We start from the raw sequence: 26,823 nt of genomic DNA, 5'->3' as shown, positions 1-26,823 counted from the left end.
AAATCCCAAAGGGGGCTGGGCTGAGGGAGTTGCGGGGAGAAGGGAGAAGCAGAGCAGCGAGGACCCCTCCAGGCTTTCTGTGGGGTGGTGGGCACAGGTGGCTGCCCTCTGATTTCCAGCTGGGGACCTTGGGGAAGTTCCTGCACCCCTGTGGCTCTCAGAAAGGGATGTTTGTTCGGGGCCCTGCCAGCTCTCACGATCTGGGATTGCTGCTGGGGGCAGGGCAGAGGTTAGAGGAGACACTGGCCCCCTGAGCTCCAGATCCATCTGTCCCACGAAGCGTTGCACAGGTATTTCCTGAGCCCCTGCTGGGTGCCAGGTCCTGTAAAGGACAGAGAGACAAGGAAAACCCACCCCTGCCTTCAAGAATCTCATAGTCTTGTGACAAGGGACACTCATTAAACTGAGATCAGAGGATGAGGAGGGAAGGAGAGCTCTGGGAGGAGGTGGAGCTTCTGGGTGGAAATGTGGCTGGATGGCAGGAGGGGCAGCGGCAACCAACCACAGGCCGAAGCCCCACGGTGGGTCGCACTGGGCGTAGCTCACGGGGCTGCCTGCAGTGGGCAGAGGGCACAGGGCAGGACTGGGAGTCAGGATGCCAGGCTTCCAATTGGGCGGCGGGCCTGGGGACAAGCCCACCACCTCTCAGCAGAATGCGCTATGACCACCTCTGCCTCCCTTCCCACGGGATGGTGGGAGTATCAGCGAGCTGCTGAGGAGGATGCTGTTTTGATGTCCTATCTGGCCTTCCAGACTTCAGTCCTTACCCTCCGCAGGGGGTAGAGGTCAGACCTCAAAGCGTGTGTCTGGGTAGGGGGCAGGGCTGGCACCCAGAGACGACTGAGCTGCCCTCCAAGGGGCTGGGGGTGAGTCAGTGTTGGCTCAGGGACAGGCTAGGGTTCCACCCCTCCCTCCTGCCTCCCCTCCTCCCCCCATAACTGGCATCCCCAGGGAAGGCTCTCTATATGCCCCAAAGGCCCCATGTCCCACACAGATGCAGAACTGGCAATAAAGGGGCCCTGACCCCTCGGGTGTCTGGGGAAGCCTCTGGTCCAGTCCCCTCCTGGTAGGTGAGCAGGAGTGTGGTATTGGAGAAGCCCACAGAGATGAGTAAGGACATTCACTCGTTCATTCATTTGTTCACCAAACGTTCCTTGAGTTCCAACTCTGTGCCAGGTGCCAGGGACACAGAGAGGAGGCCTAGGAGGCCCTGGGGTCGAGAGGCAGAGGCCCGCCCCACAGACTCCGCCAGCCTGCTGCAACGCCTGGCATTCCTTGGTGACACACTGCTCCTTTGCGCCTCTCAGGCTTAACTCATGACAAGCGTTGAAACGTACTGAGCTGTCACCACGAGTCAGCTTCTGTGCTAAGGCTTTATGTGAATGATTTCACTCCATTCTTACAATAACCCTAGAAAATAAGAACTGTTGTTTCCCCATTTTACACACGAGGGGACTGAGGCTTGGTAAGATGAAGTCACTTGTCTAAGGTCACACCAGGAGGTAGAACCAGGGCTGGAACTGAGGACCATTTGCCTTCAGCACCTCGCCCTCTTAACTGCCCCCACGGCGCAGGCACGCAGGGACTCTTGAAAGGAGAAGAGGCTGGATGTGGAGACAGCAGCACGTGCTGAGCACCCCTGGCTGTGAGGCATCTAACCTGGGGCACGCCTGGTCTCTCTCTTCAGGACACGAGCACGTCCTCTGGGACAGAGAGTCCCCATGTGCCTGGAGCAGGAGACCTGGGCTCTCCTGCCCGCGACCCGCCACACACGACTGACTGGGCCAGCCATGCCACGTGGCCCTCCTGGGTCGGTGACAGGTGCCAGCCCAGGAGCACTCCAGTCCCCTCAGCTGGAATTGTAGATTCCGCGAGCAGAGCAGTGAGTTTGAATCATGGAATGAGCACTGAGCTGGAAGGCAGATGGTTGCCTGCGCACAGAGACAGGACAAGGCTGTACCTCCTGAGGGCCAGGCCGGCCGTGTGGCCTGCAAAGCGAGCCGCCGCCAGGGACTTGCACCCCAGGAGGGGCGCCCCTCCACCGTTGCGGCGCATGCTCCAGCGTGACTGTGCAGGCGCAGGGGCCACCGAGGGCAGCAGGGGGAGGAAAGGCGGCGGGGAGTGCACTTTCCCCTTTCTTCCAGGGGCAGGAGCCCAGAGGGCCCTGCCTCACCCTGAGCTGGCTGTGATGTCAGCGGAAACCCCGGGGCCAAAGGCCTCCTCCTACCTTAGCAATAGCCCTGCATCCCCCACCTACACCTGGCCCAGCTCAGGCCTCCCGAGATAAACGGCACCCACAGCCCCTGCCTCCCAGCCGAGGAGAGGAACCAGGTCCTGCTGCCTGCCTCTCCCCTGCCCTACCTGGGCTCGCTCCCCGTCTGCAAGGATGTCAGGGTGATGGGTGTGTGAGGAGGACAGTGGCAGGAGGGATACCCCCAGGGGCTCCACCACCACCCCCGTCGTCCGCCAGGAGCTCCCCCGCCATTCTCCAGGATGTTCCATTGCCCTGGACAACCCATGCCTCCGGGCTCTGTGACTCCGGCGCCCGGCAGAGGAGTGGGGTTACCTCTCCCTTATCCTGCCCTGCTGGAAGATCCTTATCCTGCCCTGCTGAGTCACTGCCGGCTCCTCCCGCGCTGTCCCCTCCTTCCCGCCAGCCTTCCTCCTTCAGCCTTCTCAGGCTTTCTCCAGACTGTCTGGGTTCCACAGGGGCCCCGGGGGTGGGGCAGGGGGTCAGAGGACAGACTGCACTTGGCACCTCTGGGGGGCTGTCCCAGCACCGCTGGGAGCTTGACAGCACGTGAGGGTGCCGCTCTGCCTTCACCAGCTGTGTGACCTTGCGTGAGCCACTTGACCCCTCTACACCTCAGTTTTCTCTTGCATAAGACAGGGGAGATGATAATGGTGCCTTCCTCAGAATAAGGGATGATTGAGTTAACACAAGTCAAGTCTCTGGCACTTAACACGCGACAAGGTTAAATATTATTATCTGCCCTTCATGCCCTATCCTCCCACCTCTGCTAATGACGTGCCCCGACCCCTGCAAGCCTCCATGTCTACAAGTCTGTCTGTCTGTACCCACTCTGTTCTTTCCATTCTGCCTTCTTCCTGAGGCCTGTCCCCAGCACCCCCAGGCTGACTCCCCACACTGGGCACAGACACAGAACTCTAGAGAGTTCTGGAGTTGGGCTGCTGCTCAGCTTTCCTCCAACGATAAATGATCCTGAGCATCTGCTTCCGGCATCCCAGACAGCCTCTTCATAGGGGGTCAGTGTCTTGGAGGAGGGCCGGCCGGAGCGGGAAGGATGGACACAGGGAGGTCCACCTCGTGATCCTCAGCAGAGCACCCTGAGCACGTGTCAGTTTCAGCCGCTGACGGCTGCAAAATGAAAATTTCATTGTTAAATGAAACAGGGACTCAAGAGCTCGGACAGGTGTGAGAACGGCTTGTAGTGCCGAGAAGGGAGAGGTCAGAGGTCAGGGGGATGTCAAGGGAGACTTTGAGGGTGGCTGGGGAGAAGCCGAGCAGCCAAAGTTGGGGAACCACACCTGGCCTGGAACCGGTTCCTGGGCCGGGAGGAGCTGGCACTCGGGCCTGTGGGGTTCAGTCGCCCCCCTCAAGGCTTTCTGAAGCACCTCCTGTATGTGCCCGCGGAACAGCGTGGTCCTATGGAGACCGCACCCTGCCCGCCAGGGGCTGGGGGTCTGCAGGGACAGAGGGAAGATGGCTCCAGAGCCGCCCTGCTCTTAGTGGCCTCATCTCCGCCCTGCCCCCAGTTCTCTGAAGTCTCTCCTCCTCCCCGCACCCCCCCGGCACCGTAGGAAGCCCCCCTTGGCCAGGGAGGATGCCTTCTGGGCCCCTCCCTCCTTGGGCGCCTAGCCCCGTGTTGGACACCGAGCTGGGACCCTCGGGTGCCTGCTTGCCCTCCCCAGGGCAGACCAACCTGGTCTCTGTGCTGGAAGCTGGGACTGGACACGGTGTCTGTCTCCCTCTGCTGGTCCCTTAGGGGACAGCCAGGACAGGGCGCTTTCCCCAGAGCGGGTGGTCCCATGGCTCCCGAAACAGCGGATGGCGAGGGATGGGGGCACTGAGGAAAGGGCCTGGGGACTCAGGCTGGGCTCCAGGCTGTAGGAACACCGACACTGCTGCCCGGGTCCCCTCGGCCCAAAGCCGGCCTCCAACAGGGGCCCCGAGGGGTGGTCTCAGGGAGGCCAGGTCGCCTCCCTGATGCTTTCCCCACGGGCCCACAGGCCACAAACAGCTTCCTTCCCTTCTAACCCATGAATGGAGCTGTCATCCACAGATTTATCTAAACCTTTTGTGAAGCTATTTATACTTCCAGCCGAGACCACATCTTGGGGTAATGAGTTCCATCGGAGTCCTCCCCTGCTGGGTGAAGCACGCTGCCTTTGATTTGTCCTAAACTTACCTCACTTGTGCTCCGAGGGGGCCCTGTAACTCCAGCATGCCAGGTTTTGGTGAACAAGCCTGAGCTTCCCCTTCCCATCAGCGGGTTTAAAAATTCCATCCCATCTCCCTCCACCTTCAGCCCTGCAGTCTGAAGGGACCTGGTCTCTGACCTGTGCCTGGAGCCTGGCAGTGCGGGCACAGCCATTACCTCATGCCAGCCTCCAGCAGCTGGTGGGGCAGAGGGCACACCGAGGGCCCAGAATCAAGGGGCGTAGAATCAAGGGGCGGCACGCAGCCCAGCCTACACCCACGCCTCTTCTTGGGGCTGACTTTTACCCCAACCCCAATTCTCTGAGTATTTTCCAGTTCCTGGCCTCCAGAACTTTCCTCTGTAATGTTTCTGTGGGGGGATTTCCCTCTCAGTTCCTAGTATGGATTCATCCTGGCTTCGTCCGTGCTGATGATGTATTTTGTCCCTGGTCCTGACCCCAGAATACCATGAGGGGGTCACGCCAGAGATGGAGGTGCTAGGACACAGCAATCACACTAACAGCAACACTGACCGTGTGAACTAAGGGCGTTATTATTATTTTTTGGCTGTGTCGGGTCTTTGTTGCTGCACGTAGGCTTTCTCTAGTTGCGGCAAGCGGGGGCTACTCTTGGTTGTGGTGCGCGGGCTTCTCCTTGGGGTGGCTTCTCTTGTTACGGAGCATGGGTTCTAGAGCGCAGGCTCCATAGTTGTGGCGCACGGTCTTAGCTGCTCCGCGGCATGTGGGCTCTTCCCGGACGAGGGCTCGAACCCGTGTCCCCTGCATTGGCAGGTGGATTCTTAACCACTGCGCCACCAGGGAAGTCCCTGGCTTCAAGTCTTGTAACCTCTCTGAACCCTATACTCTTGGGGCATCTGACCTATGTTTATTAAACCACTGCTATGTGCCAGGCTTGTTCTGGTTGCTGGGAGAAATGCCAGTGAACAAGAAAGGCCCAGGCAGGGCTTGCCTCTGGGGGCTCGAGGCACCTGGTGTGCCACAAAGGCATGATAGGTGGGCAAGTAGAGCCCCACCAGCTCAGTGCCCCCAGCAGCTCAGAGCTCCCTTGCCCACTCGGCAACCCCAGAGTCACCAGGCAAATCCCGTCTCCCGTGTGCGCAGCCCAGCAGACTCTGCCAGAGGCTTTGGCACAGTCAGGCCCTCCGGTTTGTCTCTCTCCAGTCGAGTGGAAGCCCACGAGGGCAGGGATTTTCATCGTGTGCTTTCTTTCCTACACTTAGGAAAGCGTGTCTAACACGTGTTAAATGAACGAATTACTGAGCTCTGAGGATTCTGCGATTTCAAACGTAACCAGTTGAGTGAGAAGCGGTGGTTGAACGGAAGAAATTTCCAGACAGAAAATTAGTTTAAAAGTTTGAAATGGTAACCACCTTCATCCGTTCCATATCCACCCCTGACATTCACACACACACACACACACTCCCACACAATCACATACTTGTGTACTTGCAGGAGACCACCTCTACTGTGGGGTATGGCGAAGACTGTAAGAATGTGGGATTTGAAAGGATCTTGAGAGAGCATCTCATCCAACCCCCTCATTTTATCAAGGAGGAAACAGGCTCAGAGAAGGGCCTCAACTTGCTTGAGGCTGTCTGTAGCAGGGCTGGAGTCACAAGGTCCTCGTTCCCCGTTGTGTGTTCTCCCTTCTGGACCTGAAAGGCCTTTTTGGCTATGCCAACTGCAAGCCTGGAGAGGCTGCTTGGCCTCCAATTGGAGAGCTCCCTTCCAGCCCCACAGCCTGGGGGAAGCAGGCCTTCCAATTCCAGCTCCTCTCCAGAGCTGTGGCTAGGTGAGGGGCTCAGGGAAGCCGAAGGGCCCCCTCAGGATCACAGCACGTCAAGGTGGGAAGGGACCTCAATGAGTATCTCGTGCCACCAACCACAAAGTACAGCCGCAGAGACAGGAGAGACTGGCCCAAAGTCACACAGCAAGTCAACGTTGAAGCACAGACCAGAGACCCAGAACTCCCGAGTCCCGGCTCTAGGCTCTTTTCTCATGTCTGAACCCTTCAGAAGGGTCAGGTGATTCCCAGCTTTTAGCAGGTGTGTGTGTGCAGCGGAAGAAAGACTCATCAAAAGTCCTAAAGCGCTGGTAATTCCCTGGTGGTGCAGTGGATTAGACTCCGTGCGCTCCCAATGCAGGGGGCCCGGGTTCGATCCCTGGTCAGGGAACTAGAGCCCACATGCACGCCGCAACTAAGAGTTCACATGCCTCAACTAAGGAGTCTGCCTGCTGCAACTAAGACCCAGCACAACCAAATAAATAAATAAATATTTTTTTAAAAAAGAAAAGAAGTCCTAAAGCATTTATGTCTCCCTCTCCCTCCCCCCGGGGCCTTGCTCCAAAGACCTTGAGGCCACAGGACCCTACTGGTCCCATACGTGTCAGGGGCAGAGGCACGGGTGTGAGATTAGTCACACCTTCCCCTCCCTGCCTTCCAAGGAGTTTTGGCATCTATCTTCTGTTCCAGCTGGGCTGCTCCAGCAATGGCTGTGGGGAAGAGGTGGAGAAGCCGTGAAGGCTCTGCTGATTTTCACTGGAATAAGAAGAGAGAGGGCGAGATCCAGAGAGAAGGAGGAAAGTAAGGAAGAGAATAACGAATGCTAGGTTCCTTGGGTGGGAGGGTTTGCACAGAATGTGGGGAGACAGCTATCGTCCACGGAAGGGTTGGACTGTGGGACTGTGGGCAGAGGTTGGAAGTTTTGTTCCTTTCATCACAGCACCGTGCTACGTGCTACGAGGGAACCAGAGGCAACTCAGCTACACTTGGGTCACACACCTATTCACTGAACGCAAACTTACTGATCACCTGCTGAGGGCCAGGCCCTGTGGGAGGCAGAGGGATACAGTAACAAACAAAACAGACTAGGTCCCTGCCCTCATGGGGCTGACATACTAGGGGCATTAAAGAAGTAGACACTATGAAATAATGTTGAGTTGGGATAAGTGCTGTGGATAACCCAGAGCAAGGGTTTGGCTAGACAATGCGGGTGGGTGGGGGTGGATGGGGAAGCAGAGAAGGCCTATCTGAGGATGGGCAACTGAAGCTGAGCCCTAGGAAGAGAAGGCGCCAGCATGGGAGAAGGGGAAAGAGCATTCCAAGTGGTGGGAACAGCTTTGCAGAGATCCCAAGGTGGAAAAGGATGTGGTTGGTTCAGGGAACTGACGGGGCCAGTTCTGCTGCACAGGAAGGCCACAGACAGGTGGAGAGATGGGTGGGGCCAGCTCCTTCCTGCAGGTTTGGGGTAAGGGGTTTAGAACTTTTTGGGGGGCGGCCAGGACTCACGGCTTGCTGGATCTTAGTTCCTCCACCAGGGATTGAACCCATGCCCTCAAAAGTGAAAAGCGTGGTGTCTTAACCACCGGACTGCCAGGGAATCCCCAAAGGGTTTAGATTTGATGGCAAGTATAGTTAATTGGGAACCACTGCAGGGTCTACACCAGGGAGAGGCATGACACAATTGACATTTTAGGAAGGTCATATTGATGCTGCTTGGAGAGAGGACTGGAGGAGACAGGGAACCACCCAGGGAGCTCCCACAGTCATTCGGGTGAGAGATGATGGTGGCCTGAGCCAGGACGATGGCCGTGGACATGGGAGAGGAGGACGAAGTTGCCATCTGTGTGAGAGGCAGAGCAGTCAGGGCTTGCTGGAGGCTTGTAGTATGTAGGCTGCGGGACAGCATGGGGTCAAGGATGACTCCAGGTTTACTGACCTAAATGTCTGGGTAGAGGTGGTACCATTTACACGGACCCCCCTAAAAGGCAAGAATAACCTCCCCCGGTGCTCCTGAGGGAGCAGAGCTGAGGGCAAGGAGAGGAAGAAACAAAGTGGGGTCCAGAACTGCAGGCCAGGAGCAGGAGGGCAAGGGGCCCACAGACAAACACGGCCTCCTCACTGGGGACAGTACCAGAGGGGCAAGTCCAGATGGGCACTAAAGGAACGCAGTGGTGCCCAGGGCCCTTCAAAGCACACTGGGTGCTGCAGGGAACTAGAGGTCAGGGAGCCCCTCCAGGACTTCCCTTCCAGTTCACGCAGCGGAGGACTGAGGCCCAGGACTAGGGGAAGACCTGCCCACCGATGAAGCCCCTCCTTTGGCACAGCCCCTTGGTCGTTTTTCAAAGGGCCACATACGCATGCGTCTACCCTCAGAAAACGTTTCCAGCGCTTCCCGTTAGTGACCCTCATCATTTGGCAGCGCTCACCCCTCCTCTCACAGACTCACTTCCCTCCCAACGGGGGCAAAGCCCCATGCACCGCTGAGTCTTTACTCTCGCCTTCCCCTGCCAGCCACACCCTTCTACCCCTTTCTGTCCGGAGAATCTTCTCTTCTTCGGGATCAACGCAGGATCCTCGAAGCCAGAGCGAACAGCCACTTCCCACCCCGGGATCCTGCTGCAACGTGCTTTAATTTCTTTTTAGAGCCGGTGGTTGCTGCTTCTGTGCGTGTCCCCGGCTCGGATTGGGTGCGACGGTCTACCTTCGACCCCGTACCCCCGACAGACGCCCAGAAAATCCGTTCTAAATTAGTGACCCAGGCGGGCTCGCCCGCACATCTCCGGATTCGCTCCCCCACACCCTTTGAGCGCCTTGCGTTCGGGCGCGCAGCCGCGGTGGGCCCCGCTGACAGGCCCGGCTCACCCGGGGCGCTGAAGGGCCGAGGGAGGCCCTGGACCCCGCGAAGAGACAAGCCAGAAAGGCGCCCGGCGCTCCCGAATCACGTGACCGCCCCCCCGGGCCACGGACTCTGTCACGTGACGGCGTAGCCGGCGAGCGTTTTTCTCACGTGACGGAGGTGCAGGCGTGTGGCCCAATGAGGAGGCGGGGGCGGGGCTTCCGGGGGCGGTGCGCGGGAAGAGAACCCAGGGCATCCGCGGCGGCAGGGGAGACCCGGAGGGGAGCAGCGATCTGGGGTCCAGGCCGGGGCCCTCCGCCTGTCACAGACCGGCCGCGGGGAGCAGCATGAAGTGTCTGGTCACGGGCAGCAACGTGAAGGGTGAGTTGGGGCCAGACGGCGGCTGGGGGCACGTGGGACGGCCCAAGGCGCCAGCAAACCAGTGTTTCTCTTCTCCTCCCCGCAGTGCTCGGCAAGGCCGTCCACTCTCTGTCCCGTATCGGGGACGAACTCTACCTGGAGCCCCTGGAAGACGGGGTGAGGAGCCACGGTATTGGGGGGGGTGTGAGATTCCCACAGGGAGCCCTAACCTGGGCTCGAGTCTCGCCCCCATCAGATAGGATGCCGGTGGGCAGATTTGTCTGCTGAGTTAGTTTCCTCCCCTGTTGCTAGGACGTCACCTTGAGCCCTGTCATCTTCCCAGACCAGTGTGTGAATTGAGAGCATTTGCCCTCCCTGAAGTGCCCGGGGGCGGGTGGGGTCGGCGCTGAAGGCTGTGTAGGGCCCTTGCTGCAGGAGCGGTGCTGAGGGGCCCTCCGGGAAGGCTTCATGGAGAAGATACCCGCTGACTGGAAGGAGAGGGAGGGATTCAGCAGACGATGGTGGAAGTGGAGGACATTAGGGCAAGTGTGTGAGCAAAAGCCGGCCAGAGGGCTGGGCCTGACATTGCTGGTGACTGCATCCCTCTCCCTGCTTTTCCTGGCCCAGCTCTCCCTCCGGACCGTGAACTCCTCCCGCTCGGCCTATGCCTGCTTCCTCTTTGCCCCGCTCTTCTTCCAGCAGTACCAGGCGGCCACCCCTGGTCAGGACCCGCTGCGCTGTAAGATCCTGATGAAGGTGAGGCCCCTCCCTCAGCAGTGGCAGTGCACTCCCCCAGGAACCTCTACCACAGTGCGTTTGCTCTGAGGCACACAGTAGGTGCCAGCTGGGGAGAGAAATGTATGCAGGAGCAATCCAGTGCAAAATGCAGCGCAGGGGCATAGTACGGACATCCACAGGGGGTAATGGGAGATATGGAGAGGCTAATTGATTCTGCCAGGGACCTGCAGAGAGTGGTGACATTCAGGTTGGTCCTTGAAAGGTAAGCAGGTCTTTCAAGGCATTCCAGACAAGGGGAACAGCATGAACGAAGGCCTGGAAGGGTGTAAATGTCTGTGTGTGGGGGAAGTCCTTTCCCGGTGTGACAGTGCTGAGCCCGTGGTGGGCCAGAGCCTAAGGGGACGTGAGAGCTGGCTGGTGGGGGCGCAGGCCTGGGCTGATGTGTTTCCATCGCCTAGTCGTTCCTCTCAGTCTTCCGCTCGCTGGCGATGCTGGAGAAGACCGTGGAGAAATGCTGCATCTCCCTGAATGGCAGGAGCAGCCGCCTGGTAGTTCAGCTGTACTGCAAATACGGTGAGTGAGCAGCTGGCTGGCCAGGTCGTCCTTGCGGCGTGGGGTGGAGGTTGGCGAGGCCCACTGAGACCCTGTCTGCCCATCCAGGGGTGAGGAAGACTCACAACCTGTCCTTCCAGGACTGCGAGTCCCTGCAGGCTGTCTTCGACCCAGCCGTGTGCCCCCACGTGCTCCGTGCCCCAGCAAGGTGAGCACGCCCCCTGGTTGCAAGCTGAGGCCTAGGTTTCTCTCTTCCTTCTTTGGGCCTCAACGGTCAGTTTAAGAAGGCACCTCCTCCATTTGCCCTACAGGGTTTCTGTAGACCTCAAGGAGTTCATCCAACCTGGTTTGCTTTCAGGTCCTTGCCTGGCTCTTTAAGGGCAGAGGCTGGGGTGAGGAGGGGCTGGGTGCTCCCTTGTTCCGTTCCTCACTGTCTTCTGGAGTCTGTATTCTCTGCCTCAAAGGTCTGACTTGGTTTTCTGACCACTCAGACCCATTCTGACTCCTCTGTCAGAGAACAGGTCTCTGGCCTGCCCTCGAGTCTTCTCTGGCCTGAACACCTTTGAAGGTCCCTTAATTTTTGTGGCTCAGGGACTCATGACCCTTCTCTGGCTTCGTCATCCTTCTGGGATGATCCCCATTCAAGGGCAGCCTCTCTTCCTACCTGGCTGGGCTCTAGCCTTGAGGGGTCCCAGCAGGAGGCCAAGGAAGGAGGCTAGGCGGGGAAGTCATGGTCCAGGAGGGCTGCCTGAATAAGCAGCTGTAGAGATGGAGCTGTTTTGGGGAATCAGAGGGGCTGTGCAGGGCCCAGGAGACTCCAGCAGATGCAAAGGTCCCTGGTGAAGACCAGAGCAGAGAGGAGTGGCTCCCCTCCCACTCGCCCACACGCTGGGTGCCACTTGCATCCAAGTAACCCAAGGTCTTGTGTTTCTTTTCTTTTTGTAGCCGCAGGACATGGTAACTTCAAGGTCCCTTTGGGTCCTGACTTTCTGTTTTTCTGAGTTCTGTTGAAACAGCACTGCCCAGGATCCCTTTGGGTAGAGAAAGAGGGAATCAATCTGTGGTCTGTATTTTGAGGATTTTTCTTTCTCTTTCTTCTTTGAAAAGAGCAGTTGTGTTGAGATCTATCCTGATGGGGCTTTTTCCGTAAACCTACATCGTTGGAAAAACAGTCAGACTTCTTTTATCTTAGGTATTGGCCTATCCCAGCGATCTGCACTGTTCTAGGGTGTGATGGCTTAGGAGTGAATATGATTTGAACCTAGTACATTTTTAGAGGGTGTCAAATTCAGGACCAGGCAGATCCACCTCCTGACCCTAAACATGGTCCTAAAGTAAATTGCTTGAGGAAATTGGATCCCAGAGATTACAGGTGGGGAATTCTGACGTGTGTCCATATTCCATTGGAGATCAAAGAAGCCCAACTAAGAGAATTGGGGGCTGACTCACATGACAGCTTATTTCTGAAAGGGCTATTTTATCTTGAAGATTATGAGTTTGGAGGAACTGAGGTGATTGGCAGTGGAAAGAATCAGAACATGTGAAATTCCTTAAAAGTTTATTGACTTAAATAGTTTTGTCTCTGTTACACATAATACAAAAAAAAAAAAACCAATTGTTTCTCTTTTTTTAAATTTATTTATTTATTTTTGGCTGCGTTGGGTCTTCGCTGCTGCGCGCGGGCTCTCTAGTTGCAGTGAGTGGAGGCTACTCTTCGTTGCAGTGTGTGGGCTTCTCATTGCGGCGGCTTCTCTTGTTGCGGAGCATGGGCTGTAGGCACACGGGCTTCAGTAGTTGTGGCTCGCGGCCTCTAGAGCGCAGGCTCAGTAGTTGTGGCTCACGGGCTTAGTTGCTCCGCGGCATGTGGGATCTTCCCAGACCAGGGCTCGAACCCACGTCCCCCGCGTTGGCAGGCGGATTCTTAACCACTGCGCCACCAGGGAAGCCCCTGTTTCTCTTTTTCTTATGGACAATTTTAAATTCATATAAAAGCAGACGCCAGTTCCTGTCCCAAGTGTTTTGAGGCAAATTCCAGATGTTATTTCACCTGTAACTGTTTATCGGCGTGTGTCTTTACTAGACAAGGATCTGAGGGCTCTCTCTGAAGGCCGCATTTATGCAGTGTGGGGATGGTCTCCCACCCGTGGGTGGCCAGGTGCCGCCTGCCCGGTTTGGTTCAGCGCAAACAGCCCGTGCTTCCTGCTGTCTTGTGCGGGCTCTGCTCTTGTCTGCCCCGTCTCTTGCAAGTGGACTTCTCCTCCCACGACAGCCTGGGAGCCTTGGACGGGGCAGGGACCATGTCCCGCTCCTGTCCTCCCTGGGGGCATGCTAGGCTTGGCCTGGTTCCGTTTGGACATTGGTGTGTGTCACCGTCCCGCCTCAGGTCCTGAGAGCGAAGCCACTGGGTGGGGCTGAGTCTTGGGGTGATGCTGTGCCCTCCTCACAGGGTCCTGGGGGAGGCTGTTCTGCCCTTCCCCCCCGCGCTGGCCGAAGTGACGATGGGGATTGGCCGTGGCCACAGGGTCATCCTGCGTAGCTACCAGGAGGAGGCAGGTGAGGGAGCCAGACATGGCCTGGGGCAGGGGGCAGAGGTGGGCTGGGATGGGGCAGGGCCCAGGTTTCCTCCTGTTGCTGTCCCCACAGACAGCACCGTCAAAGCCATGGTGACCGAGATGAGCATCGGGGGGGAGGATTTCCAGCAGCTGCAGGCCCAAGAAGGGGTGGCCATCACTTTCTGCCTCAAGGAATTCCGGGTGAGGTTGCCCCCCACGCGCTCACCGCCGGTCTACCCGCTCCTCCCTGCCCCGCCCGGGGCCTCACTGCTCTGCCTCTCCCTTCCCAGGGGCTCCTGAGCTTCGCTGACTCAGCGAACTTGTCTCTCAGCATTTACTTCGACGGCCCGGGCAGGTAATTCCCAGCCTCAGGACAGGGAGGGGAGGGCTCTGGGATGCCAGGAGCCAAAGGGCCTTGACCTTGCCTGGACCCGTCACCTGCCCAGGCCAGCCATCTTTGCCATCAAGGACTCTCTGCTAGACGGCCACTTTGTCCTGGCCACGCTCTCAGAGCCGGACCCGCACCCCCAGGACCTACGTGGCCCGGAGCTCCAGCGGCCAGCGCCTCAGCTTCAGGCTCACAGGTAAGAGCGCTGCCCACCCACTCCTCCCCCTCCCCACCTCTGTGCACCCTGGGGAGCCTGCTGCTTCCAGCGTCTGCGCCTCCCCCTCCCCCTACTTCCTGTTGGGCCCCAGCCCCTGCAGTGCTCACAGCGTCCAGCCCTGCAGGCTCAACCTTACCGGGCAGCTGTACTCAGAGACTCCCCCCACCCAGGGAAGTGTCCCCAGGGTCGGGCTGGCTTCCTTCTCTGGCTGAGGCCTCCCCTCCAAGCCTCCTCCCAGGCCAGAGGAGGGAAAGGGCTGCTGGGAAGCCGGGGGCTGCCTGGGACTGGGGAAGCCGGCGGCTGAAAGGGCAGGTGGGTTGGGGAGGTTGGGCCCAGTGTAGTTTAAGCAGAGGAAGTTTGGCCTGGCCCTCCGCCCAGCATGTCCCTGGGCCCCAGTGCTCTCCAGTTCCTGTCCCCTGGGAAGATGCGGGCTTGGGCCCCAGGTGGCCCAGCTTACAGGACTTGCTGCTCCCCTCCCCCAGCTGAGCTAAACCGGCCCCCAAGATGCCTCCCTCAGGCCTCTACCTCAACTCTGATGAAAGGATTCCAGGTCCACCCCCTCCAGGAAGCAGCCACTTAACCCCAGGCATCCTCTCCCCTCCCACCAAATCAGGAAGTAATAAAACCAAGAGGTCACCAACGGTCACAGGGCTTTTGCAGCCCCCCGCTGAGCCCTCCAAGGTGGGGCCCTGCCTCTGTTCCCCCTCTTCTCTCCCTGTCCTTGCTAACACCGTCTCTGCTTACAGCACACCCCACCTGGACGACTTTGCCCTTGACGACATTGACTCGTACATGATCGCCATGGAAACCACCGTGGGCAGCGAGGGCTCACGGACACTGCCCTCCACCTCCCTTTCACCTGGCCTCCAGCCCCCCTGTAGCCCTGGCTCCCACTCAGAGGAGGAAGATGACACCGAGCCCAGCACCGTGCCTGGGACTCCCCCACCCAAGAAGGTAGGGGCTGGCTGGAGACGGAGGCAGGGATGGGGGGCGGAGGGAGCAGCCTCCAGAGCTCACTCGGCTTCCTCTGTTTTCTCGCCAGTTCCGCTCCCTGTTCTTTGGCTCCATCCTGGCCCCTGCTCACTCTCCCCAGGGCCCCAGCCCCGTGCTGGCTGAAGACAGTGAGGGGGAAGGCTGAGCCGAGAAGTCCTTGGAGGACTGGACCAGAGGAAGCCCCAGCCTCCCCATCTCCCAGCGCCAACCAGGGGTGGGGCCAGCTCTCTTCCAGGGTGGGTGGTAGAGGTGGGCTGTGCTGGAGCTCAGCTGGCTGGTCCTGCCGCCTCCCCCAGGCCCTGCTCGGCTGTCTGTGACTGGCCTGGGTCCTGTCGTCTCCCTTCAGCCCCCAGTCCATCATGTCTGTTCTCAGTGTTGGTGCTGCGCTGCCACCTGCTGGGAGGTCCCTCACCTCTTAACCCACCATGTGGCCAGGGTCGGGGGCCTGCCTTCTCTAAGCCCACCTCCCTAAGGAAAAACCACGGTGGGGCTGCTGGCCCTTGCTGATCCACCTTCTCTGCCAATCAGGACCTGTCCCTCCCTCAAGTCCTGGGTACACCTTGGGGATCCCGTGGCCGGTACACACTGTTTTGCTTGCTTTTCCAAAGCTCTCTGGCCCTGGCTTGGAAATTCCAAGGGTCCCTGTGACCTGAGCATGTGGCTGGTGTTTCCCTGGCTGGGGCCCCATGCCTAGCAAGCCTCCCAAGTGGCCCTAGGCGGAAGGGTCGCCAGGCGCGGCATTTGGGACAAGGGAGACAGACGCCATGGCGAGAATCCAGCTTTGACCTTTATTTGAGAGACCAGATGGGTCGCCCCAGGATCCGGCTGCCAGCCCTGAGGCCAAGCAAGGCTGGAGACCCACAATCTGGCCCTGCTCTGCCCTGAGCTGCAGCCTCAGCCCCAGGATCCTGCCTGCAGCCACTGCAGGTGCAGGTGGAAGGAGCCCTGGGGGTTTGGACGCTGCTATTGATTCATAAAAAAAAGAAAAATACACCAAGGCTCCGTGTTCCCTGTGACAGGCGGCCCTAGGGGGCCAGCACGAACCCTCACAGCACGTGATTTCTGTACAATCCACCATCTGGGGCAGAGGGCGGGCACACGGAGGCTATTTCTTGGCTTTGGCGGAGTTGCGGGGTGGGGTGATGGGCCGGCCTCCAGGGTTCAGGCCGCTGAACTGCCCATATTTCCCCTTGTTCTTGTCGGCGGGCTTGAGGATCTAAAAGAGGCAAGCTGGTCAGGCTCATGGGGCTAAGCCATGGGCCCCCCGCCCCTTCCGTCCCCATCTCCAGCCCCACCTGGAAGGAGCACATGAGCGTCTCGTCCACACTCATCATGGCGCCTGCGTTGTCAAACTCGCCACAGTAGTTAGGAGCTGAGAAGAGTGTCACCAGCTGCCGCTTGGCAAAGAACTCATAGCCATCTTCTACCACCTGGACGGGGGTGGGGGCAGTTAGTCCAGCAGGTGCTGCTGCCCGTCCCCCACTGCCACCCAGACCAGAGCTGCCAGCCCACCTGGTGTGCCCGGCAGATGAGATCCAGGTCGTGCTTGTGCAGGAACTTGGCCACGACCTCAGCTCCAAAGGTAAAGGAGACGCCACGGTCATTCTCGCCCCAGCCCTGCACGTCCTTGTCAGGGTCAGACCACAGCAGGTCACACAGCAGGCCCTGGTCTGGCACGTCTGTGGGCCGCATGATACGCCGGATCTGCTCCATGGACTGTAGGTCTGGGGACAGGCCTGGGGGGCACCAGGGGCAGGTCACTTCCTCAAGCCTCAAAACAAGGGCCCTCCCTCCTCCAGGAAGCCTTTGCCAATCAGCCTCTGTTCCCCCAACCCTCCGCCCTCTCCTGGATTCCTGGGAGCCTAGACAGGCAGAGCTCATCGCCTTCTGCCTCTTCAAGTCCCTGTCCCTTCAAGGAGCACAGCGCTCCCTGGAGAAAGACAAGCAAACTCCACGCAAGAAGCCGAGGCCACGACATGACAGTGAGTGCAGCCTAATGCTGGGGTGCGTGGGGACTTTGTGGAAGAAGTGATATCCAAACCGGGACTCCAGGGAGAGCTGTTCCAGGTGGCTGAGAACATGTCCTCCAGCTAACACTTCTGTCCCAAATCCCCCAGGGATGTGGCCAGGCTCGTCCTGCCCAAGCATTCCCTTGCCATGCGGCCCAGAGCCGCCCTCACCCCCGTGACAGCAGAAGATCTTTTCATCCACAATGGCAGCAATAGGCAGACAGTTGAAGCAATCGGTGAAGGTTTTCCATAGTTTGATGTTGTAGCGTCTCTTGCCTGCCCAGAGGAAGGAGAGGGCTCACGAGAAGGCCTGTCTGCCCCACCCTCAGTGTGGGTCTCTGGGCCTTCCAGGGCACATTGTGTGTTGTTCAGACACAGCTGGGAGAAGAGAATGGAAGGCAAGAAGGGAACCCCCACCCCACCCCGCCAACCCTCACCCCACCCCGCCAACCCTCACCCCACTGCCTCGCAGGAGAAATTCTAAAGCAGCCGAGTCCACAGGAACCCCAGAGTTCCAGTTTTGGAACAATCTCAGGGTTGGCACCCACGCCCCTGCACATGAGCAGAGCCAGGCCAAGACCGGGTTTGGTCTCTCTCAGCTTCTGGCCAACAGAGCCCAGTCCAGACAGGCATCCTAAGTGCTTAAGTAACGGATGCACTGGAGGGGAGTGCCGGCAGGCAAGGCCCTGCATTAGAATGCTGGCAGCCCTTCAGTCAGCAGCCATTCACCACGTCCCTCCTGAGCACCAGGACCCATGCCAGGAGGGCAGGGAGGAGAGGCGTGAACTGGCCCGGCCCTGCCTTCACGGAGCTCAGTCTAGCAGGTGTTCGTCAGACACTGCTACCCCAGCCACCAGGTCAACACGAGGGTCGCACTGAATGGCCGGGAGAGCCCTTCAGGACCCGCTCAGTCCCAGATGCTCAGCCCACTCACACTCATCGTAGAAGCCGTAGATGCGGTTGATGCTGGCACACTCGTGGTTCCCACGGAGCAGGAAGAAGTTCTCGGGGTACTTGATCTTATAGGCCAGCAGCAAGCAGATGGTCTCCAAAGACTGCTTGCCCCTGTCCACGTAGTCCCCCAGAAACAGGTAGTTGCTCTCTGGAGGGAAGCCGCCGTACTCGAACAGCCGCAGAAGGTCGTAGTACTGGCCATGGATGTCGCCTGTGACCCAGAGAACCAGGTCAGCACTAGGTGCAGTCTAAACTTGAACCCAGGGCCAGGGTTGGGCTCAAGGGAGGAGAGATCCAGGGACTTTGGCTGCTGGGGGGGGTACCCACTTTCAGGAAGCAAAGGGGCCTGGGCAGGGGGCTCACCGCAGATCTTGAGGGGTGCCTCCAGCTCCAGAAGAATGGGCTGGCTCAGGAAAATCTCCCGGGATTTGAGGCACAGACCACGGATCTCGTTCTCTGTCAGCTGTACATTCTTTCCAGGCCGCGAGCCCTGCACTGGGAGTGGAATGAGGCAGCAGGACCCTCAGGCAAGAAGAGGGTGGGTGACATGGGTGGCCCCATAGGCACTTCTGGGGGGGCGCCTGGGCCTCCCGGGCCCCGCCTCGCCCAGGGGCAGCTGCTGCTGCTGAGCCTCCTGGGACCCCCGCCTCAAGCTTCAAGGGACGAGACCCCCAGCTACCCTCAAGACACTCGAGAGGGGACTGCTGTGCGCGGAGGCCTGCCAAAACCTCAGAACACGGGACCCCTTGCTTGGGGGGGGCTAGGCTTCTCGGATTTCTCTCTCACCCCAAGAGCCCTGGCCAACCCGTGCGCCCCCCGCCCTGCTCTGGCAAGGGGAGCAACCCCAGACCTCCCAGGCGCGCCGCGATTGGGAAGGGGGGGCACCTGCGGCCACGGGACCTCGCGGCCCGTCCCCGCCCAGTCTAAGCTGGCCCTGGGAGGGGCAAGTCCACCCGCGCGCCACTTCCGGGCCGGGCAGGGGACCAGGGCGCGGCCGGCGCCCACCTCCCCTGCCCCGGCCAACCTTCCAGCAGGCGCCCGATGATAGAGTCCAGGTTGAGCTTCTCGCTGTCGGACATGGCGGCGCCGCCGCTCTGGCCCCAGCAGCTCCGGGCCCGCTCCTGCCTCCCGCCCTCCCGCTGCCTCCTTCCGGCCTCGCGCTCCTTCCGCCCGCCCCGGCTCGCCGCCCCGCCTCCTAGGCCGCCCGCCCCGCCCCTCCCCGCCCCGCCCGCCCGCCCGCTGCCCCAGCGCTCTAGCGCCTCCGCCGGACGCCGGGCGCAGGGGTCGCGGCAGCCCGGGAGGCGGGGCCTCGGTCAGGGGGCGGGACTTGGACTGACTCGTGTATCTGGGGCGGAGCCTGCTCGGTGGGCGGGGCTTCATGGGGTGAGGTCAAGCCTAGCTCCGCCCTTGAGGAGTTACCCTCCGCTGTAAGGAGGAGGTGCGGTCGGAAGTACTGTGGAAGTTGTTTTTCTCTTTCAAGAGCTGAGCAGTCCTTCCCACTTCTGTCCTGGTCGGGAAGGTGGTGTGACCTCATTGGTTACTCATTGGGTCTCCCCAAACAGTTCAGATTAAGCCCTTGAAGTGCAGGAAAGGAAACTGAGGCTCAGAGATAGTAAGAGCCTCAAATTCACAGAGGACCTCTACCTCCTGAGTCTGGGGCCCTCGGGCGACTGGCTAGGTAGATCCAGACACCTGTTGCTGAACTCCGAGCTCATTTTGGTCCACACTGCCTGTGGTGCATGCTAAATTATTATTTTTTGTAATGTCTCATCCTTGCCTTTTGAGTAGCATAGTAATGCTACATTGTGTGCATGTTGAAAGTATTACTTTGTAAACAGCAAACACTAAATACACCATGATACTCCTTGGACCCTGAATCGAGTGTTTTACATGCCAGTGACCTCAAATCTGGAGGCAGCCTGCCCTCTCTACCTCTGGCAGGCCCTGGCCGCATCACACCCAGCACAGGAACCCAAGCCTGCACCCACCCAGCCCACCGGGATGGTGGGAGGAGCCCAGGGCCCAGGGCCACTGGGGCAGGCCGGAAGAGCCCGGGACAGGAAGGGGTAACTACCCCCCCCCCAACGCACTTAGGAGGGGCCCCCCGGCCGGTTGCCGAAGCTGTGGCTGAGGAGGAAGTGAGAGGAGGAGGTGAGGTGCAGCAAGGAGGTAAGCTGGGCTGCAGGGGATAGGGGCCTGGCCTTTCTGCCCCTTCTGGGCCCATGCTCCACCCCCACCCCACAAGAGAAGAGGGGACAGAAGGGGCTTGGAGAGATACCCTGAAATCTGCTCCCTCTGACCACGCAGTCAGGTCCTGGGGCTGGGGCCTGGCTGGATAGGAGCCCAGGCCCCAGGCTGGCTAGGAGCTGCCTCTCACATTGGCTTTCCCCACATCCTGCAGCCTGTGGCATCAGGGGTGTGCAGCACTATGGCCCAGGCCCTGGGGGAGGACCTGGTGCAGCCTGGTGAGCTGCAGGATGACTCCAGCTCTTTGGGGTCTGACTCAGAGCTGAGTGGGCCCGGCCCATATCGCCAGGCTGACCGCTATGGCTTCATTGGAGGCAGCTCAGCAGAGCCAGGGTAAGTAGGGAAGGGATGGGGTGGGGTGGTGGGGTGCTGGGAATAAGGGTGGGAGCTGAGGGCTGAATTCTAGAGTGAGGTCCAACCTCGAGGGTCCTGGGAGGGTCTGGGGACTCAGCCAGTATCATCCCTTCTCGGGTTCCAGATGGAATTCTAAGGTTAGCAGGGCTGCGGGGGGTGGTCCCTGTATGTCTCTTTTACTCCCAGTCTCTGAGGGTTTCCACCCACCTCTGGGGCCAAACATTCTGCCCCTTTTAATCTGGCCCAGGAATCCCAGATCCAGATCACAGAACCCACACTTCTTCCCCCACCAATCCTCTCCATTCCCAATGCACAGACAGGAAGACAAGTCCAGAGACAGATAGGAAGGTCACACAGCAGATCAGACACAGAATCAGACTCAGACTCACAACTCCTGGCTTCTAGTCCAGGACTCTGTCTACCCAGCTTCCCCGATGACTTGTCTGTGTCCCTATCCTGGGGGACAATCAACAAGCCCCTCCCTCAACACACACCTACACACCCCCTTCAGTCTCTCCTGCTTCCACCCACATCGGAGCCACATCCTTTCCTGTCCCCATGACAACCACTGGCAACTCCTGGGTGACAGGTCACCACCCCGCCCCAGAGACTCCCAGAGATCTCCAGGGCCAGGAGTTAGGCTCACCCAGGTAGCATGAAGGGTGGCGGACGCGGGCTCTGGGTAACAGCTGCCCAGCGCCTGGATGCCTGTGCCATGTGTCCCCAGGCCAGGTCACCCTCCTGCGGACCTTATCCGCCAGCGGGAGATGAAGTGGGTGGAGATGACCTCACACTGGGAGAAAACCATGTCTCGGCGGTACAAGAAGGTGAGGGGGAGAGTGGTCCCACCCAGGCCTCCGTGGCTCAGCCCCCTTTGCCTCGGCCCATGCCCTGGCAAAATTCACCCCTCCCATGTCCCGGTACCTCCTGCCTTTTCTCCCTGCTACCCACAGTGGCTCTTGCCTGATGACAGGTTGTGCTTGGGGCCTGCCGACAGGAGCAGGGGAAGCTGGCGTGGCTGGCCTAACGGGGTCCCTTGGCCTCACCCACAGGTAAAGATGCAGTGCCGGAAAGGCATCCCCTCGGCCCTGCGGGCCCGGTGCTGGCCCCTGTTGTGCGGGGCCCATGTGTGTCAGAAGAACAGCCGTGGCACTTATCAGGTGAGGGAACTGGCAGGGGTCCCACCTCCCCTCCCCTGGCCCTTCACCACTCTGGGCCTTCACATCCACCTTTTGGTCCACACACAGGAACTGGCTGAGGCCCCTGGGGACCCACAGTGGATGGAGACCATCGGCAGGGACCTGCACCGCCAGTTCCCTCTCCATGAGATGTTTGTGTCACCCCAGGGTCACGGGTATGAGGCCAGTGATGCCCAGGGACCCCCAGCCCCACAACCCCCAGGTGCTTTGGCCTAGTGCCGCCCCGCCCCGGCTTTATATCTTTGCATCTCAGAGGACCCATCAAGGCCCTCGGGGGGCTGAGGCCTGGGCAAGGGCCGCCCGAGGGTGGGGAAGGGATGCCCGGAGGACCGGCCCCTAATGGGGTCTTCTGGCACAGGCAGCAGGGGCTCCTCCAGGTACTCAAGGCCTACACCCTGTATCGGCCGGAACAGGGCTACTGCCAGGCCCAGGGCCCTGTGGCTGCCGTGCTGCTCATGTATCTGCCCCCAGAGGTGAGTGCCCTCAACCCTGCTACGGGGACCCAAGACCCTGACCCCCTAACCCCAGTGATGCATGACCCCCAACGCTGGTGACCTAGGGACCTAGTAATCCTGTGCCCTGGACCCATGACCCCTCCATCCCCAGGAACTCTGGCCTCAGGGACCTGGGATCCTTGACTCCTACCCAAACCTGTCCTAGTGAGTGACCCAGGGCCTCATGACCACCAACCTCAGCGACCTTCAAACCCAATGACCTTGACTGCAGGAACCCTGAGCCCTGACCTTTGCCCTAATGATCTAGGAGTCTGGATGTTATTACCTTGACCTCATGACTTCTGATTCTGAACCCTGTGACCATGATCCCTGACCCCAGTGACCCCAAGAACCCAAGACTTGAACTTTGGGACCCTCCCTAGCCTTGACCAGTGAGCCCCTACCCTGTGACCCTCAAATTCAACCCCCTGAGCCCTGTGACTTCCAACTCCCTACACCCCTTGGTAGGCTTCTATCTGGGCAACAGGAAGCTTTTTGGTAAGACCTGCCCCTCCCCACCAGCCCCAGCACTGAGTCCAGGCTCCCGGCTCCAGAGTCACCCCAGATGGTGTCCGAACCCTCCCCTGCGCCCCTTTCCCCCGCCCTGCGGTCCCCTCCGTGGTGCCCTCTGCGGTGGGCACTCAAGGCCTGTGCCCGCCCCCAGGAGGCCTTCTGGTGCCTGGTACAGATCTGCGAGGTTTACCTCCCTGGCTACTACGGGCCCCATATGGTGAGAGGCTGGGATGGGGCCAGAGGGCACAGGGGGAGGGGCTGGGCGGGGGTGTGGGGAGGGGCCTGGGGACTGGGTGGGGACCTGGGGACCGGGCGTGGAGGTGCTGACGGACGTGGCCACAGGAGGCTGTACGGCTGGACGCCGAGGTGTTCACGGCCCTGCTGCGGCGGCTGCTCCCACGTGTGCACAAGCACCTGCAGCAGGTGGGCGTCGGGCCCCTGCTCTACCTGCCCGAGTGGTTCCTGTGCCTCTTCGCCCGCTCCTTGCCCTTCCCCACGGTGCTGCGTGTCTGGGACGCTTTCCTTAGCGAGGGTGAGTGGGTGGCTGGCCAGGTGGGCAGGGGCAGGCGTGGGAACTGGGGCCGGGAGCCTCGGGTGCCTGGTGTGCAGAGGGGATGAGGGTGCCAGCTCTGCTCTGCCCCACCGCCACTGCCAGTCCTGGCCTGGGGTCTGGGTGCTGGGGTGTGCTGAGGGTGACAGCGCCCTGTGGCTCTGGGGAAACGGCCCAGCCCTTGGCCACGGATCACCAATGCAATGAATGATAGCCCTCACCCCCAGCAGTGAGACCACCACAGGGAGGGCACCATCTCCTTGGGGGAGGGCTGGAGTCGGGGGGCGCTTCCGCAAGGTAGATAGGGCAGGAGCTGCAGAGATCACAGCAGTGAGACAGCTCAGGGACTGGGCGCAGTGGGGGCATGGCCGATGGAGCCCCACGGGCCCTTGGTGAGCGCTCTCGGAGGCCAGCGCTGCTCTGGAAGCCAGGGCCACTTGAATGAGTGAGACCTACATTCTGGTGGAAGCCAGGGCCACTTGAGTGAGTGAGACCTACATTCTGGTGGAGGTGGGGATGGGAGGTGACGGTACCAAATTAACAAGATATTTATAGATTGTCATAAGTTCTGTGAAGAAAATAAAACAAAGGATGTGTCAAAGTGTAGGGGGGCGGCAGGAGGAGAGTGCCGTTTAAAGGTGCTCGCGGCCGCTCTGTGGAAGAGGCAAACGTGCACGGCCAGTGTGGAGGCGGAGAGGCCAGGTTACAGACGACTGACTTGGGGGTGCGGACGTGGGAGAGGTGCCAGGCCAAGAGCGGGGTGGTTGGACCAAAAAAATGGTAGAAATCAATCAGTACCTCTATTGAGCACCTGCTGTATGCCCAGTTGGCTTCAGGCTGGCTTAGAGCTCTGGCCACGGGTGTCCAAGTCGCCATCTACATGTCCTCCCCTGCAGACTCAGACCTCGAGGGCGGGGCAGGGCAGGGTCCCCCGTTAGGGTGGCTGAGCTACCCTTGCTCTCTGCCTCAGGCTCCCTTTCATAACGGTGACGCCGTTAGTAGTCGCTGCTGTCCCTTTACAAGTCACAGTTGTCACCAGACCTCACTGGTCCCCTGACTGCTGTTCTCAGCAGACCCGAGGCTACCAGGAAGGAATTCTGAGGCTCCAGGAACAGGCCCAAGGTCACACCCATGTGCGTGTGTGCGTGTTTATGTGCATGTGTGTCCTATGCTCTTGGCTTAGAGGTGAGGAGTTCTGGCTAGAATCTTTCTAGAACCAGAAGGTCACAGGTCTGAGCTGGAAAGGCCTTCACGTCACCACCCAGCCCTTCCTTGGAGGGACGAGGAACTGAGGCCCAGAATGAGAAGGCTTGGCGTGAGGCGTTCAGTAGCCCCTGGCTCCTGGCAGGCTGCTCTGCCCAGAAGTGTCCGTGGCCGCTGAGACATGCTGGCCAGTGCTCTCAGATTGCCACCCTGCTCTCAGTCATTGGCTCCCGGCAGCAGAGCTGCAGGAGGGTGGAAGGAGTCTGGCTGAGGGCAGGTTCAGGTGTAGACTGAGGAAGCCCAGGGCTGGCCCCCCAACTGAGTGAGCCCCCGGCCTGCAGGTGTGAAGGTGCTGTTCCGTGTGGGGCTGACACTGGTACGCCTGGCACTGGGCACCACTGAGCAGCGCCTGGCCTGCCCGGGGCTCCTGGAGACACTTGGCGCCCTTCGAGCCATCCCACCCACCCAGCTGCAGGAGGAGGCCTTCATGCCCCAGGTGGGTGCCCCTTGCCCGCCCTCTGCAATGGCCCAGCCCCCCTGCACAGTTGCGGAAACTGAGTCCCAGAGGGGGAAGTCAGAGTAAGAACCGGGGCTCAGTTCTTGTCCTCTGAGCAGCAGAGAATGTGGAAACCCCAGGCCCCAAGTGGCTTTCTGTGGCTCCTTTAGTCTCTTTGTCTGTCAGCCCCTCAGCCCTCAGCCACTTCCTGCGGCTGTGTCCTGCCCGCCCCGCAGGGATCTCATCGCTTCCTGCCCTCCCCCAGGCCAGGCAGATTCAGTATCAACTGCTCCCCATAGGTGCACAGCGTGGCCCTGTCCGAACAGGACTTGCAGCGGGAGATCAAGACCCAGCTGGCCCAGCTGCCCGCGTCGGCATCTGGGCCACCCCCGAGGCCGCAGGCCCGCCTGCCTGGGGCCCAAGCCATCTTTGAGGCCCAGCAGCTGGCAGGAACCCGGGGAGCCACCAGGCCCGAGGTGCCCCGCATCGTGGTGCAGCCCCCGGAGGAGCCCAGGCCACCACGGCGCAAGCCCCAGACCCGAGGCAAGACTTTCCATGGGCTGCTGACTCGGTCCAGGGCCCCCCGTATCGAGAGCCCCGCCAGGTCCCATCGAGGCTCCACCTCCTCTCTGGACACCCGATTCTGAAGGTCCCACTTCTGAGGGTACCAGAGACTCAGGGTCCCCCAACCCCAACTGCCTGAACAGTGGATGCCAGCCTCAAAGTAGACACCGCACTTTACAGCCGGGATGGATGCCTCAGCTTTCCCGTGGACTGTGTCAGGCTTGAGGATGAAGGAAGGTCAGAGAGTGAGGTTTTGGGGACCCAGGCCCATCATCCACCCATGGAGCTGCCCTGGTGCCTGGGCCCCTGCAAGCATCAAGCTGGCGCTGAAGGAGGGTGAGGTTAGGGGCACGGGCTGGGCTTAGGGGACCCCAAGGCTCCTGGGGAGGCCTGGAATAAAGTCTGAGCAGAAGCCCGTATGCAGTCAGATGGAATGCCTTCCAGCCTCAACCCTGGACCAGCTGCTCCTTCCCCTCCGGCCCTCACTCCCCTCACAGCCCCGCCCCTCCTAGTCCAGCCCTGGATCCTCAGGGCACACTGAGGCTGCCCGTTGGCTGCTGGAAGGTGTTTACCAGCAACAGGAGCCAATGGTAAGCTGCAGTGCCCAGCCTCTTGGGGTCAGGTAAGGCCTCTGTACCTGGGGGAAGAGGGCTCCCCAAGTGGATGCTGGGCCCAGAAGTGGGACTCTATCCCCTCTTCTGCTCCCTCTCCCTGCTGGCTCAGGATCCCCCCCAGGGGTGTGGGCACTCTAAGCCAAGTCCGCCCCCGACCCATGGTCCTGGTCCCGTCCTCAGAGAGAGCCGGCTGAGAACAAAGGCCTAGTGTGCCTGGACAAAGGAGAAAGGGCCCGCCAGCCCTTGCCCCCTGCCTAAGCCCCAGCCGCACCCCCTGGGGACTGCCACTGTGGAAACCCCTCCCACACTTGCTAATTGCCCCCGTGGGTGCCTGAGGTGCCTGAGACAGGAGCCATCGCCAGGACAACGGGGCTGGTTCTGACGTAGGCTTATGTTCCCGCAGGGCCCATTCCCGGTGGTGCCCTGCCTCCCTGCTTCCTTGGGTGCCCTCCCCTGAAGGGGGGAGGGGGAGGGGGTACCCGGAGAAAGTGTCTGCAGTCCCGCTTAAATGGTGGAGTGGTTTTTTTTGGCCACGCTGCGCATCTTAGTTCCCTGACCAGGGATCCAACCCGAGCCCCCTGCAGTGGAAGCGCGGAGTCTTAACCACTGGACCGCCAGGGAAGTCGCAGTGGTGGAGTGTTTGATCCATGCTTCTCAGTGGCTGAGCTGGAGTGTTGGCACCCTCAGATCCAGTGACAGGGCCACGGCTGCAGGAACACGCTCCCTCCACCTGTACTCTTGTGGCG

The 26,823-nt window shown here is 60.1% G+C and overlaps 3 protein-coding genes across 6 annotated transcripts; 2 read left to right on the top strand and 1 right to left on the bottom strand.

The window, feature by feature from the left end:
* Window positions 1-9,317: 9,317 nt before the first annotated feature.
* Window positions 9,318-15,548, top strand: RAD9A (RAD9 checkpoint clamp component A). Of its 3 annotated transcripts, XM_007171060.2 has the most exons (11): window positions 9,318-9,461; window positions 9,547-9,617; window positions 10,068-10,196; window positions 10,637-10,751; window positions 10,839-10,938; window positions 13,177-13,283; window positions 13,374-13,483; window positions 13,573-13,637; window positions 13,729-13,866; window positions 14,634-14,841; window positions 14,930-15,548. In XM_007171060.2, the coding sequence occupies exons 1-11, from the start codon at window positions 9,428-9,430 to the stop codon at window positions 15,023-15,025; spliced, it is 1,173 nt and encodes a 390-aa protein (XP_007171122.1). In that variant the 5' UTR covers window positions 9,318-9,427; the 3' UTR covers window positions 15,026-15,548. The 3 variants fall into 3 exon arrangements, with proteins under 3 accessions (XP_007171122.1, XP_028019528.1, XP_028019529.1); XM_028163727.2 differs by having other exon boundaries at window positions 13,177-13,483; XM_028163728.2 differs by lacking the exons at window positions 9,318-9,461; window positions 9,547-9,617 and having other exon boundaries at window positions 10,650-10,751; window positions 13,177-13,483.
* A 101-nt stretch (window positions 15,549-15,649) lies between these two features.
* Window positions 15,650-19,017, bottom strand: PPP1CA (protein phosphatase 1 catalytic subunit alpha). The gene is made up of 7 exons (XM_057552234.1): window positions 18,868-19,017; window positions 18,207-18,338; window positions 17,824-18,054; window positions 17,061-17,165; window positions 16,393-16,616; window positions 16,176-16,310; window positions 15,650-16,096 (listed from the first exon to the last, which is right to left on the bottom strand). Exons 1-7 carry the CDS (start codon window positions 18,920-18,922, stop codon window positions 15,986-15,988), a joined length of 993 nt encoding a protein of 330 aa, XP_057408217.1. The 5' UTR covers window positions 18,923-19,017; the 3' UTR covers window positions 15,650-15,985.
* Window positions 19,018-19,025: 8 nt separating this feature from the next.
* TBC1D10C (TBC1 domain family member 10C) lies at window positions 19,026-25,873 on the top strand. Of its 2 annotated transcripts, none has more exons than XM_057552232.1 (10): window positions 19,026-19,994; window positions 20,245-20,423; window positions 21,172-21,271; window positions 21,497-21,604; window positions 21,692-21,798; window positions 22,002-22,116; window positions 22,802-22,867; window positions 22,993-23,182; window positions 24,745-24,899; window positions 25,199-25,873. In XM_057552232.1, the coding sequence occupies exons 2-10, from the start codon at window positions 20,272-20,274 to the stop codon at window positions 25,544-25,546; spliced, it is 1,341 nt and encodes a 446-aa protein (XP_057408215.1). In that variant the 5' UTR covers window positions 19,026-19,994; window positions 20,245-20,271; the 3' UTR covers window positions 25,547-25,873. The 2 variants fall into 2 exon arrangements, with proteins under 2 accessions (XP_057408215.1, XP_057408214.1); XM_057552231.1 differs by having other exon boundaries at window positions 19,027-20,012.
* Window positions 25,874-26,823: the final 950 nt, after the last annotated feature.

The sequence above is a fragment of the Balaenoptera acutorostrata genome, chromosome 9 (assembly GCF_949987535.1).
Source record: "Balaenoptera acutorostrata chromosome 9, mBalAcu1.1, whole genome shotgun sequence".
Classification (NCBI taxonomy): Eukaryota; Metazoa; Chordata; class Mammalia; order Artiodactyla; family Balaenopteridae; genus Balaenoptera; species Balaenoptera acutorostrata.
Note: the sequence above shows the minus strand (reverse complement) of the source record. Positions and strands in the feature narration are given on the sequence as shown.

What these genes read in the sequence shown, in the direction of transcription:
- RAD9A (XM_028163727.2), top strand. Translation starts at nt 9,428, where the DNA reads ATGAAGTGTCTGGTCACGGGCAGCAACGTGAAGG. An exon ending in CACGGGCAGCAACGTGAAGG is followed by an intron (nt 9,462 to 9,546) that starts GTGAGTTGGGGC and finishes TCCTCCCCGCAG; the next exon opens with TGCTCGGCAAGGCCGTCCAC. An exon ending in GCTGTAAGATCCTGATGAAG is followed by an intron (nt 10,197 to 10,636) that starts GTGAGGCCCCTC and finishes TCCATCGCCTAG; the next exon opens with TCGTTCCTCTCAGTCTTCCG.
- PPP1CA (XM_057552234.1), bottom strand. Translation starts at nt 18,922, where the DNA reads ATGTCCGACAGCGAGAAGCTCAACCTGGACTCTATCATCGGGCGCCTG. An exon ending in CATCGGGCGCCTGCTGGAAG is followed by an intron (nt 18,339 to 18,867) that starts GTTGGCCGGGGC and finishes TTCCACTCCCAG; the next exon opens with TGCAGGGCTCGCGGCCTGGA. An exon ending in GGCACCCCTCAAGATCTGCG is followed by an intron (nt 18,055 to 18,206) that starts GTGAGCCCCCTG and finishes TCTGGGTCACAG; the next exon opens with GCGACATCCATGGCCAGTAC.
- TBC1D10C (XM_057552232.1), top strand. Translation starts at nt 20,272, where the DNA reads ATGGCCCAGGCCCTGGGGGAGGACCTGGTGCAGCCTGGTGAGCTGCAG. An exon ending in GCTACTACGGGCCCCATATG is followed by an intron (nt 22,868 to 22,992) that starts GTGAGAGGCTGG and finishes ACGTGGCCACAG; the next exon opens with GAGGCTGTACGGCTGGACGC. An exon ending in AGGAGGCCTTCATGCCCCAG is followed by an intron (nt 24,900 to 25,198) that starts GTGGGTGCCCCT and finishes TGCTCCCCATAG; the next exon opens with GTGCACAGCGTGGCCCTGTC.